Source organism: Thunnus albacares, chromosome 16, assembly GCF_914725855.1.
Source record: "Thunnus albacares chromosome 16, fThuAlb1.1, whole genome shotgun sequence".
Classification (NCBI taxonomy): domain Eukaryota; kingdom Metazoa; phylum Chordata; class Actinopteri; order Scombriformes; family Scombridae; genus Thunnus; species Thunnus albacares.
In genome coordinates, this window is record NC_058121.1 from 14,557,381 (window position 1) to 14,570,589 (window position 13,209).

Here is a 13,209-nt window from a genome sequence, read left to right on the forward strand (position 1 = left end):
AACATGATTGCACAACTTTTTGTCACTTGATACTTCTGGTGTCATGACTAGGAGGAACAAAGACAAGATTAATTTCAATGGCGAAAACCCAGACAGGCGTGAAATATTACATGTCTGATGGAGATAAAAAAAACAAACCAAAACAAGACTTGTTCTTACTTGTAGTTAGAAAATAAATTTTAATCTATTCAGGGTAACAGAGTCATACATAGCAGATACAGGTCCAGAACAGACATTGAAATACTGCTCAGCTGAAAAGAAATCTGCTTGTTTTCACAGCTGTTTAACAGCGCAACATGATAAGAGACAGACCGTAAAGATTGAAAAGACAAATCACATCAAGTGATTAACAAGCATTTCATATATGTTTATGTATACAAAGCAGTATAAAACAAGTACAATAATGGACAGACAACAAGTCCAAAAAACAAGGGTGTAAACATTTTGTGTATATGTGCTTTTCATGACGCCAGCGTCACCACAAATCGGATCAACCGGTAACTGCCATCGTCGAGGCAGGGTATAGAAATCATCATTATTACAAAAAACAAACAAAAAAAAACCTCTACTCCGTCTGGTGTACTTGTACTGAGTATTGTATCCTAAAAACTCTACACCTGTATATTTCAGCTAGCATACAAAGGAAAACTGCAGAACACTAAGCCTTTGTGGGGCCTCTGCATTGAAACAATGCCACACAGTCTACTCAGGGCTTTTGTAACAGAGCACCATATTGATATTAGTGTGTTTCCTCAGCGTTGTTTCCAGTCGTACTCTACTGTTGCCATTGGTCCCTTTATGTAGAGATGGTTGAAGTAACAACTAGGCACAGTGGGTGTCAACAACAACACTTAATGCAGAGATGAAACTGGGTATTTCCAGTCTTCCAATGGACAGAGCCAGCTCATGTAGCAGTACTGAGGAAGCCCTACAACCGCAGGTCTTTGGGCAGAGTCTCCAAAAGTCTCCAGCTTGGAGCTCAAGTGCTTACTTAGAAATGTATTGCCAGTAATGTTTTCATTTTAAATGGCTGCCACGATGGTGCTAGTTTGGGCTTCAGGGACTCCGCGTCCCTTGTTTCCTGGTTTCACTTGGTTTCAGCGGACAGCTGCTCCAGAAGGGGGTTGGCCTCGCTCTCGGGTGTTTTGACGCTGTCGGTCCTCACAATGCAGGTGGGCCGGTGAAGATTGAGCATCACCATTAGCTGCTGCCTCTCCATACGGAGCTCCTCGATCTGCGCCTTCAACTCTGAGTTCACCATCTCCAGACGCTCCGATTCCTGGACAAATAGGTTGAATTTTAAGGTACTGCGGGGCGCTTGTTCAGAGTACTTCAAAGTAGTAATTTATACCTGTGAGTTAGTTTTTACCACCTCTAAAAATGATCTGAGACCAATAACAGAAACATGAAATGAGAAGAACAGTATGTTGATGTTCTTCTGCACACTCCTGATCCACCACACACTGCTATTCAGTATTGTAATATTTTTGACAGTGGTTTTTGTTGTATTCCTTACTTTATTTTAACTTTTCATACAATGTGTTAAGTTATAAATGCATTGCAGCTGTGCAATCTGCACTTTACATCTCTGATCTGTGTCATTAAGTCATGCATGTGTAGTAATTCAGATACTTTAAACCAGGATTGAATTAACCTGATCGTGTTAGCTCTGAGTTGAGTTTAATGGCTTCAATGTGAATTAGTTGTTCAGGTTAACTAAGAAGTCAGGCTATTCTTGGCTACTGCCCTTTGTTGCTCTGCTTCTGCTGGTCAGTATGCTGTGTCATGAACCCACCCTTTGAAGGAAGTCAGTCCGTTCCTTCTTTTTGTTTCGGCATCGTGCTGCTGCTACCTTGTTTTTCTCTCTTCTTCGTTTCCTCCTTTCTTCATCTTCGTCCATCTGTAAACACAATATTATATAGTATTGTTAATATAAGAAACAGGTTTTATATTATTGTATTGTATAAAAAAGAATCAGATAATAACTTTCTGAATTACATAAACCTAAAAACAAAAAGTAGTGATCACCTTGTGCAACTTTAAAGTAATTCTTGTATCGAGCACTAGAGGGGGCTAAATTTATAATTAGAAATCAATATGTAATGTGATGTCTTGTATGCTCACTCAGTTTTAATATCACACCCCTATATACATATATATTGTATACTTGTACTTTTTAATTAGTTTAAGTTAAAACTACAAGGTCTCATAATGAGTTCAGAGCGCTGCACCCACAACATTTTATTCTTTTCTGATCAGGTCGATTTTTCAGACCTGCTCTCAGGACATTTAAACATTTTTAAGCAGGTGTTTGTTTCTACGCAACTGGCACCACAATGGCGTACAGACAGATGGTAGCTGCAGACTGGTAGAGGGCTCTGATAACCTTCTTCTTGTTCCTCCTCTCCTCTGTCATACACCCTACTTCTGCACTATTTCCTCTTCTCTCCTCTTCCTCCTCCTCACCTCTGTCTTGATGGCCAGCGGCCTCTTCCCCAGCCTCCCCAGGAAATGCAGCGGGGAGAGCATGGTGCCCAGCTGACGGAAGTCCGTCAGCTTCAGCTGATCAGTGAGCGTGGTGGCCGAGATGCCCGCCAGCGGGCCCAGGCTGGGCAGGGAGCCCGCCGCCAGCGAAGGGTCAGGTATTTGTCCCGGCATCATGTCCGACACGGCCACCACCGCCGCTGTGGGGACAGAGAAGAAGGGAGAGAGAGGAGAGATTTGTTTAACTTCATCGTTTTATATATTTTGTCATTTTGGGGGGGGGGAGGGTGGGTTGTATACTGTATATTCATTTCTCATTCTTCTACTACCAAGTCATAATATGAGTCATGCATTTGTATCCTTCATCCATTATCATGTTCCAGCCATCTGACTACTCATCTGAGTGCATCTCTATTGATCTTACAGTGTTGGCATTCAATCCACAAAAAAGATGAATTTAATGTCTTTTGTCCTTGTCGTTAAAACATCTTTCTAAATACAGGTTGCTGTTTCCAAGAATGCATTCGAACGTTGACAGCTTTGACAGCTGTGTTATCTTCTTAGTCAGCAGCCAGTGAAAAAACAAACTTCACGCTGTCAGCAGCTACATACTCATCTCTGTAGCTTCACACGCAAAGGGAAGCCACGATCACATAAACCCGAGGACTATCTTCTACATTCATGCTTCCGATCATTTACAGAGTGGTTTTTCATCTTGAATGTTCATTTGGTTTTTCGTAATGAGGATTCGGAGGATATCAAAAGCATTTGTGTCAAAACAGAGCGGGTAACACACACACGCACACACACACATTCCACCGCCACCCTCTTTCAACAATTTTGGGTAGTTTAGAGGGTTTGACCGCAGCACTTTTTTAATGTAATCACGAAGGAATGAGGGACAGAGAGGAGAAAAAGGAGAACTTGTGCAGGCCTAAAGGAAGTGGCTGGAGAATTAAGACGTCTCTCTAATTACTGTAAGACCAAGAGTTGGAAAACTTCTGATGGCCAAATAAAAAACAAATGTTACAGATGGGAACAGAGTAATATGAGCCGACTCTACCCAGCCCATCCCTGCAATCTCTGAGGAGAGGCACAGGAACTTTTAGAAAAGTCTAAAAAGAAATTGTTTCACTCAAACTGTCGGGTATTTATGTGAAAGAATTTTTTTTTTTTTTTTTCTCAAAATGCTAAATCCAGCAAGTAAATGTGCACAACTTTCTGCTGATGACATATTTCAATGAATAGAAACAAAATGGATCAAATTATTTTTCAACAACCCCCCCCCCGCACACTGCACCACTGATACAACTGAACAAATGATACTTCAATAACCTTTAGCATGCTGACAAGATGGCAGCTCATATTACAGGCCAAACCCAAAGCGAGTTTTAAAAAAAGATTGATGATATATCAGTGTGACTTCTACACAAGCTCTCGGCCAGAGCTGAACCTCCACAGGTTGGGCGCAAACCGAACAAAGCCCCTCTCATATGGAACCAACAAAGACGTGTATTGTGAGGTGCTGCGAAAAACAGCTGACTTTGCTGGTGGGTAACTAGCTGACAAGCTGACTGTATTGTAAGTTATACCAAGTTTTTACTTCTTTGCTACTTTTTTTTTTTTTTTTTTTGCAGGGGCTGAAAGACTTGTTCTATTACAAAAGCCATAGAGGAGGTAATGAAAAAAGCAGGGTTATGTAACTCTATTCTAATGTACTCCACCCTGCTTATGGGCTGGTCTTTAAGTGTTTTTACAGTTGGGCTGGAGTTTACTGTTGAGCATGGCAGAAACCAAATCGGTTCACTTTTAAAAAGAGGAAATCAATTCTGAAATGTTGTTTCTCTGATAAGTGACGCAAGCTTGGAGATATACCTGTCCCAAATTTCTTAAAAAAGTATTTGTTTGACTCACAACTCGTTTCATCGATCTTCATCTGCATGTAACATCTAAATTTCCTGTATTAACTACCTAAAACTTATTCTAAGATGTTAAAGTTCAGCGGAAGATATGATGCATCTGTGCTTTAAAACCTTTCTGTTCATACTACTTTTGACCTGTTCACCACCTTCAGTCTGCATGATTTATTCGCTCCAAGGACAAGTCAGTGTGTGGAGCCAGTGTCCAATGAGGCATTTTATTATTTAATTCCTTGCTGCCCCCTCCCTCGCTTTCCTTTTTTTTTTTTCTGCTTCCCCCTCCCTCTCTCTCTCTCTCTCTCCCTCTCCCACTGTATGTATACTCCCATTTACACTGCACTTGGCAGCAGCCTGTTGTTTTTGCTGGAGAGGAAAAGAACAAGACAGCCCTGGTAAAAATCTCTCGCAGACAAAATTCCCTCTCTGTGAAACTCCCGGGAGAGGAGTAGGAATGGAAGGTGCCAAGGCCTTCTCATTCTGCAGAGACGCTGTGTAAGAACAAGGCAAACCATATGGCAGCTAATCCAGGGTTGAGTGAGAGAGAGAGAGAGGGCTGTTAAAAAATAGCCAGACAATGGTATGAATCACTGGGCTGAAGGGACTTAATAACTTTTACTATAAAGTGTTTGATAGAGACCTCAGTGAACTTGCAAAAACAATGAACATATTTGAGATTTTTGGACAGCGCAGCCTAAAATGCTACGTCTACATTTTAGATCTTTTCTGAAGTGCACGTCTGTAACTTTAACTCTTTAACAAGTCGAGCAAACATGAGCAGATGGCCCCGACACGTGATTCGAGAGTATACCATGTTTTTTTTTGTTTTTTCTTATTCTTACATTGCTCGTTGCTGACCAATAACTGGGCTGGAACTCAAGAGATGCAATCCGAAGTAAACCCCTGTGCTGAGAGAACAGCCACAGGAACTGAAGAGCCCATTAGGAATGACTGAGCAAATCGCTTTCAGAGCCAAAAAAATGGAGTCCAGCATCCAAGTTGGCCAGACACTCAGGACGGGGTTTACAGACTCGGATGGATCAGGCTCCGACCTGGGCAAACATGATTTTTCAATGGAAACTGACACTGAAAATATAATTCAATTCAGGTCTAATCTTATTTTATGTCTATTGGACTGGCTCTCGTGCAGCACGTTGTAATGCAACCCACTGTACGGTATGTGTGCTCAGTCAGACATATTGCGAGGAAAGCCCCCATTCCTTGCTATGGCTTGTTGAAACATGCAGTTGAGGCCACCCCTTGCCCCACACACACAGACATACACTTTCAGTATATAATCATACATAAACCTCATATTTGTCTGCATGACATCAGATCACTCAAATTAAAAAAAACCCACAGGGGTTTTGCCAGCGGGCTCCAAAACAAAGGTGAAATGACGTGTGAAGCGAGACACCTCTCAATTATGAGACATAAAAGTGAGTTATACGCCATACCAAAAAATTTATAGTACGGCTGTAAAGTACAACACATAACAGACTCCTGAAGTTCCTGGCTTTTTAGTTAAATGTGACTTTTAAGTTGAGTAGAAAGGTTTTTTTTATGTTTAATCTGTTCCGTCTCTTTCAACCTGCCACACAAGTGTCTGAAAATCCCCCTCGCAAAATTCAACACCCATTCAAGCCTCGAGACATGAAACCCTAAAGAAGTCTCATCTGTACAACACAGGGAAACTTTGCGGATGCATGTCTCGCAGTGCACAATTATACCCAAAAGCATGAGTCAAAGTGATTTTACATTTTTCAAAAGACGGGTATTTTTCTCTCTTTTTTTTTTTTCTGTCAGCAGCAGCCTGCAGCCAAGGATTAGTGGCCAGTGTTTGATGATGCAACGCCGTTACTGTGCTTTTGCAGTCGAGCAGAAAAGCCAGTGCCACAGCTTTTAGGACCACACCGGCCTCAAACAAAGACACCTACACAGCCCTGCAGCAGTGTGGGCACTGCTGCCTCTCAGGGCTAACTGAGAGGAGACGAGCTGAAGCCAAGGGCGGGGAGCGGAAATGTCATGTATTAGTTATGAAATATAAGGCCAGTTCTGGCTTCAGCCCAAAACCAATCTGGCTGCATGTGAGCCGTGGATAGCTGAAGGTGTGTGTGAAGAGTGTGTGTCAAAGTGTGCATGTGAGGGTTCCTGTAAGTGAATGTGCAGGCAGCGTGCCATGTATGTATGTATGTCTATATGTATGTACTCTGTCTTCAGCTCAGCCAAATGTGTCCATTTCCTGAGTCATTCCTGAGAGCAATTAGCAGTGCTGAGGAATTCAGCCCCTTACCAATAGCCAGCAGCACGACTGGAGGCCTTATTATCCTCATCCCCTATAGAGATGGTGAAGGAGAAAGGTGGTGGGGGTGAGTGGGAGGGATAAAGGGGAGTTTCAAAGGCCACTCATTACCTTCATATACTATTGCTTTTTTAAAAAAGGAGGTTAAACTCTACCAGCACAGTCGTTTTGGTGACTGAAGCAGGAGTCATTATTTTCTGGCTAATTTATCTTGCCTGAGACAAAGCTGCATTGTTGTGCTGCCAGATTACTGGTTTAAATCACCAGATTGCGGCATTACGGTTAAGACACGTACACGTTTCAAGATGCTGTTTGACCACTTTTTTTTGTCAGGGTACTTTAAGTCTAATTTTGGACTAATAAGGCGTCGCGCGGCCCACACACCAGCATCTCGCAAAACAGCTTCAATGGCTCTAACTCCACGCGAGCGCACAGAACGAACAATGAGTACAGAGGCTCCGGCCAAGGCACGCTCTCTCAATCTCTGGCCAAGGTCTCAGCGATCATCATTACCGTCTGCACTCAGTCAGGCTATGTGTTGAGTTACAGCCTTTCGCAATCCTCTGAGGAAACCAGGGAATTTGGCACCATCTGTCCTCGAGGACAGGACAGTCCAAATATACAATATCAACATTCCTCCAACCCTTCATTATATTTTCATTGGAGGGACAAGACAAGACACCGTAATAATAATAATAACAATAATGGCTGTTGTTCTGATCATGCTGCGGTCATTTCTGGTCATTAAACTCGAGGTGGTGATCGTGTGCGGGGGAGTGGAAGTGTTTATGACAACAGAAAATAGGATCCCTTTTCATTTCAGCTTTCATTTCTCGTTTGGCCGTTCCTACGGGCTAAACAGCTGTGACAGATAGAAGGAACCTTTAAAATTCCTCTTATGAAGATAACCAAACCTTCCCAAAAGCAATTCAAAGTAATCATGCAAGATTGTCAATGATGAGACCCTCAGCTGCAGCAGTAATAAGCAAGCTTAATTTTCCCCCCCTCACAATTACAGTCTGGATGTCTCAGCAGTGAGCTGGCTGGAGTACAGTGCATCCAGAGGTTATCTTTTGTTCACAATGAAAATTACACAAGGCAGCAGAAGAGAAGTTCAACTATTGCATTTATTGTAGACTTCAGCCTAAGAATGAACTTTTTTTTTTATACAAAGCCAAACACAAAGCACCTGCAGATATGCACAAAGCATGAGAACTGTGGCTGCCTTCACTCAAACATTACTATGTGATCGTTGGCTGGATTCCTGCTTGGCCTTCATGCCATTCAAACAGTCACACATCTATATTCTGCATCTGGGTGGTCCTGGTTGAATTATTATAATGTTACTATTTTCCTCCACGTTGTAAGTCAGGATTAAGACTTTGCATGGCACAGCTTTGGCTTGGCTCAGACATGGATTAAATGAAGCAAAATACGAGGTGCAGACAAAATCCATTTCAAATGTATGGAGTTCACGTCTATGACAAATCCAGGGCTCCAGAGTTATGTGCAATCCCTGACAATAAGATATTGGCAAACAAGTCCAGAAAATTAGATTTAATGCAGCCTGTTGAAGCAATCACCATGATTATGTAACATGTGGTTGTCACTTTAATGCTGTTTCATACTTTGTCCTCTGATATTTCCTCATCTGCCCCACGTCAAGCAGGCGCTTGCTCTGGTTAAACAACCCCCCATGTCTGCACTGTACAATGTGTTCAATCCTTTAGTTGCTCTAAAAGACTGTGAGTTAATGGTCAATGTTTAGGTTGACATTTGGTGAAAAGACTGCTTTTTGTGGAAAACTGGCTTTAATTCCTAAAGAAATTCAGGAAATCTGGAAAGTATAACTTTGAAAAGACCTTTAATAAAAAGCTTTTGCTGTGCTCTTAAAAAAACAAAAAAAAAACACTGGCTTTAATGTCTCTTCTCTCAGTTACACTTTTGGACATGTGGGTGTTTTCCTCCACAGTGTACGTCTAGGCTGTCTTGACACACTGTTTTTACAAACCATGTGGAAAGGCTTATGGGGACTACAATGTGATACTGATAATGTGATACCCACAGCAGTGAATAGCTGCTCCCCCAGCATTAGTATTAGTATCATTGAGTCTAGCTGTTGCATAGTTGGCTCGCTCGCCTGCAATGCGTCTGCTGTCTATTCAGCACGCTGAGGTGCAGCTTGGCAATTCCTGCTCTCCAGAGACGCACTGGAAGGCATTTCTACTTAAAATAAACCCTGTGCGCCCACGTCCAGCCTCTCAGCCCTGTCGGCCCTGCGCTGCTTGTCGGCTCGTCAGCCCTTCCCCATTAATCCACTGCAGCGTTCCATTTATGCGGAAACCATCCTACGGATGTGCCCGGGCAGGCGCTGGGGCATTTAAACCCTCTGCAACACACACTTGTTCACTTAGACACACGCAAAACACAAATACAGACACAAAGGAAACACATACATCAAGAGCACACAGATATGTTTCCCCTGCATGGCATGCAGTTGTACGAGCAAGCGGCACACTCGCTATATAGGAAAACACTGAACCTCTGAACTTGCAAGTCACACACACCTACCCCTATCCATCATATTTCCAATTCCATGATCGGCCTTTAACCTTCAGGCCAACCAGGGCAGATAACTGAAGCTACCCCTGGCCTAGATAGAGTTACTGTTACACAGTAAAGACACCAAGATGAAGATAATCTTTACTGGCTCATCAGAACACTGCAGAGAAAACAAAGCATTGCTGTGGTGACCAGGAAGCATTAAATATTGGGAGTCTGTTTATCAGGTAGTATGCAAATCCCCCTTGTGCGGCCTGCACACACATAAATAGTTCTCTTATCCAGTGCAGGTGAACATACAGCGCATGTGTGCACTATGATGGGCCAAAGCAAAGACTCCAAATACAAGCCAATTTGAGTCCTTGGCTGTACTCACCTGCTGCCAAGTAAACTTCACACTTCATTTGCATCACATTTGTTTTAAGGTCAAATAGCTATGCCAAGATGTTTTTATTTATTGATTTATCTATTTAAATGTAGCAGAAGGTGATAGGCTACACACAATCCATTCCTGATTTATTAAATCTAAAAACTCTTTTTTAAAATGATACTTACTCAGAGGAAACCTGTCAGTCGTCTTCTGTCAATGATGCAACTGTGTTTGGACGCTGCAGAAAAGTAGAAAGATTTACTGGCATTAGTAGCAGAAGTGTTAGTATTGTTATAAGAGCAGAAACCACCAACATGTGGCATAATGTTGTAATTGGTTAATAGTTCAAGTCAATCATCAGTTGTCCTTTTGTGTGTGTTTTAGAGGAAACCCCCTTTATCTAATCTGCAAATTTGGTATTGCAAGTATTATGTAACTAGTGGCATGTGTTTCACTTTCAGTGAGGAGTTGGACTAATGTAATAATAATGTAGATTTATTTAACTTGCAATGCACATTTTTACATTTAATATGCACATTAATAGCAATATCATGCCTTAAAGTTTTGTATTTGTATTTAGTATAGCACCTTTTGTATATATACACAGATATTTGTTAATTCACACAAACCTCATTGAGTGCTTTTTGCGATTTATGATAGCTGCTATCAATCTAACGTTATCTAAATAAATAAACTAGCGGACTCTGATGAATACAGCAGTCTAGACAGATGGCATGACTGTACAACAAAGCTGAAGCTCACTTCACGTTTCTTTTAACCGTGTAGTTCGGGTGCAGCAGACCAAGTTAGCTTAGCTAGCACTTACTGTGAAACCCACAATGTGTGGCGTGTATAGCGTTACATAACTGTCTCCACTAGCGGGCTAACCGACACTTCTCCTGTTTAGCAACACTGAAAGGAAGAATCCCGAGATGAAAATACCTTCAGTCGGACACAAGCTGTAATTTAGCTTAACGAGTCTGTAAATAACGATCTGTATAAAGCGACAGTTGCTACAACAACGTACTTAACGGTTGTGGCAGCGGCTAAGTTAACTGATTGTGCGGTGAGGAGCACGGAAAACTTTAAAACTAATTAACCCGCTGACTTTTTAACAGCATGAATCCGCATATAGTAACAAAAACAAACATAAAATGCCGCTTAAAAACATATATAATACAACAAAGAAAATTCAGTGTGTTTTGCTTCTACAACGTGGTGGGAAAAGTGCAAGAAAAATGATGCAAATATGTCCAGAGTGTGCCAAAAAAAAATGAAGACAGCAGGAAACAATAGCAGCATATAAGTCGACAACGGTTCAGACACTAACCTGTTGTGCGTCCAAAATCCGCAGATAACAATGTGACGGTGCGGGCGATGAGTCGGATGTAGGTTTGGGGACTATGTGAAGTCGTTGCATCAGCCCGTTTAAGTACTGATCAGGTCTGAGAGAGCGGAGGAATGCGGAACTGCTGTGCCAGACGTAAGCATGGATGAAAATAATGTAAGAGGAGGTGCTGAAGTCACACACACACACACATACACACACAGGTTTGTTTGCTCCACCCCTAGCAACCAAAAAAACATACACAGAGCAGAGAGAGGAAAGTTTCATCTGAGGGACAGTGGTTTGGAAGTGGTTTCCAAACTACAGGTCGGGGACGGGAGGGGGACCCCCACGAGAGGTGACGAGATGATAGGATAAGATACGATACAGGAAAAACAAACATGTTTTGGACACAAAGTTGTGATTTTTCCTCCAGCTTTCTTCGAATCTTTTGCTTTAATTCTTGTGGATTTCTGTATGTTATTCAAATAAAACGAGCTCTAGAGCTGCAAGGTTAGTTGACTAATCTATTACTCAATCGAAAGATTGATCAGCAACTAAGTGAATAATCGTTTTAGTCATTTTTTTAAGCAAAAATGTGAACAATAAGCTAGTGTCAGCGTCTCAAATGTGACGATTTGTTGCTTTTCTTTGTCGAACATTATGATAAACTGAATATCTTTATGTTTTGGACTGTTTGTCAGACAAAACCAGACATTTAAAGATGTGACCTTTGACTGTGGGGACTTCAACAGATATTTTTCACTATTTTCTGACATTTATGGACAAAACGATTAACCGATGATCTCGTAGACAATGCAACATGTGACGAGGGGTCCCAGGTAGACTTTGCTTTATTTTAAGGGGTCTCAGGCCACAAAGGTTGGGAATCACTGCTATAGACGACTCAATGAACAAAGTTATGGTTGTAAACACACATACTCTCGTCTCAGTTGCAGGTGTTTTATGATCTGATAGACGGTCATGGTGATTAAAGCCTATCAGTCCGGTGTAATGTAATGTCATTTACTCTGCAATACATCTTAATTAAGGATTGAATACATAGGCCTACAGTAAAGAGCAACTCTGCAAAGAGAGAAAAATTATATTTTTTCTTCCTCTAAAGTAATCGCCTCCCTTCTCAATACACTTGACAAAACATTCAACTGACACACATATCTGACAACGACTACAAGAAAAATGATAACACTGATTACATCAGTGACCTCATTATCACGCCGTAGTATATCAGATAATCAGAAAGACTACAGAGATAAAAAACCTTCAGTAGAGCTGAGACGATTAGTCAACTGATCAACAGAAAATTAATTGGCAACTATTTGATTATCAATCAATCAGTTTGAGTCATTTTTTAAAGAAAAAAATCCCTAATTCTCTCATTCCAGTTTCTTAAATGTGAACATTTTCTGGTTTCTTTGGTCCTCTATGATAGAAAACTGAATATCTTTGGGTCGTGGACTGTTGGTCAAGACAAAACAAGATTTTTTAGGTTGCAACTTGGGTTTTGGGAGCAATGATCAACATTTTCTATCATCTTTTACACCAAACAACTAATTGATTAATGAAGAAAATAATAAACAGATTAATCGATAATGAAAATAATCATTACTTGCAACCCTAATTAATAGATTAGTTAGATTATTGACAGACAGGAACTTTGTAACAAAATGAGTATGTAGTATTGTGAGGGTGGTCAAAGCCCAGCCTGACAGATGGTTCCATGCAAGAAAAATGTAATATATAAAATATCCCTGCATGCGTGCATGTATGCAGGTGCAAGCAATTATATGAATATTTGGAGTTATTGTTATTTTTGAGTTATTGATCTATTGAGTTAGAGTTATTTGGACTTATGGATGATATATCTCATCACACTGGGTCAATGCACTCTGCAGCACATGCTATTATTCATTGTTTTTATCATATCTAAATCATATTTAACACATTCAATAACTGTAAAAACCCAAGAAAACTAATTAAAATAAGTAAGGCCCTAATGGTGGGTCCTGTCATCAACTGACTGTTTTAAATACTGAAAACTGAAAAAAACTAAACCTATAGCTAAGTGCAAGTGACAAAAACAACTAATTGACTGTATAATTCTATTGCAAATCATTGCTATTTCTACCTTTCAACAGGTAAAACAGAGTGCTGCTTTTGTTATTCTTGCAAAACAGAAAGTGTAGAACTAAAAAATCCATGCATTCATTCATTGATTTAGAGATTT

General features: G+C 40.9%; 1 protein-coding gene and 1 long non-coding RNA gene across 2 annotated transcripts; one reads left to right on the top strand and one right to left on the bottom strand.

Moving 5' to 3' along the window:
- Positions 1-159: 159 nt before the first annotated feature.
- On the bottom strand, positions 160-11,113 carry LOC122999632 (jun dimerization protein 2-like). Its single transcript, XM_044376706.1, has 5 exons — positions 10,965-11,113; positions 9,820-9,872; positions 2,467-2,684; positions 1,796-1,900; positions 160-1,279 (listed from the first exon to the last, which is right to left on the bottom strand). Exons 3-5 carry the CDS (start codon positions 2,659-2,661, stop codon positions 1,088-1,090), a joined length of 492 nt encoding a protein of 163 aa, XP_044232641.1. The 5' UTR covers positions 2,662-2,684; positions 9,820-9,872; positions 10,965-11,113; the 3' UTR covers positions 160-1,087.
- On the top strand, positions 2,721-9,802 carry LOC122999633. The gene is made up of 2 exons (XR_006407791.1): positions 2,721-4,034; positions 4,122-9,802. It is a non-coding gene; the product is annotated as an uncharacterized LOC122999633 (long non-coding RNA).
- Positions 11,114-13,209: the final 2,096 nt, after the last annotated feature.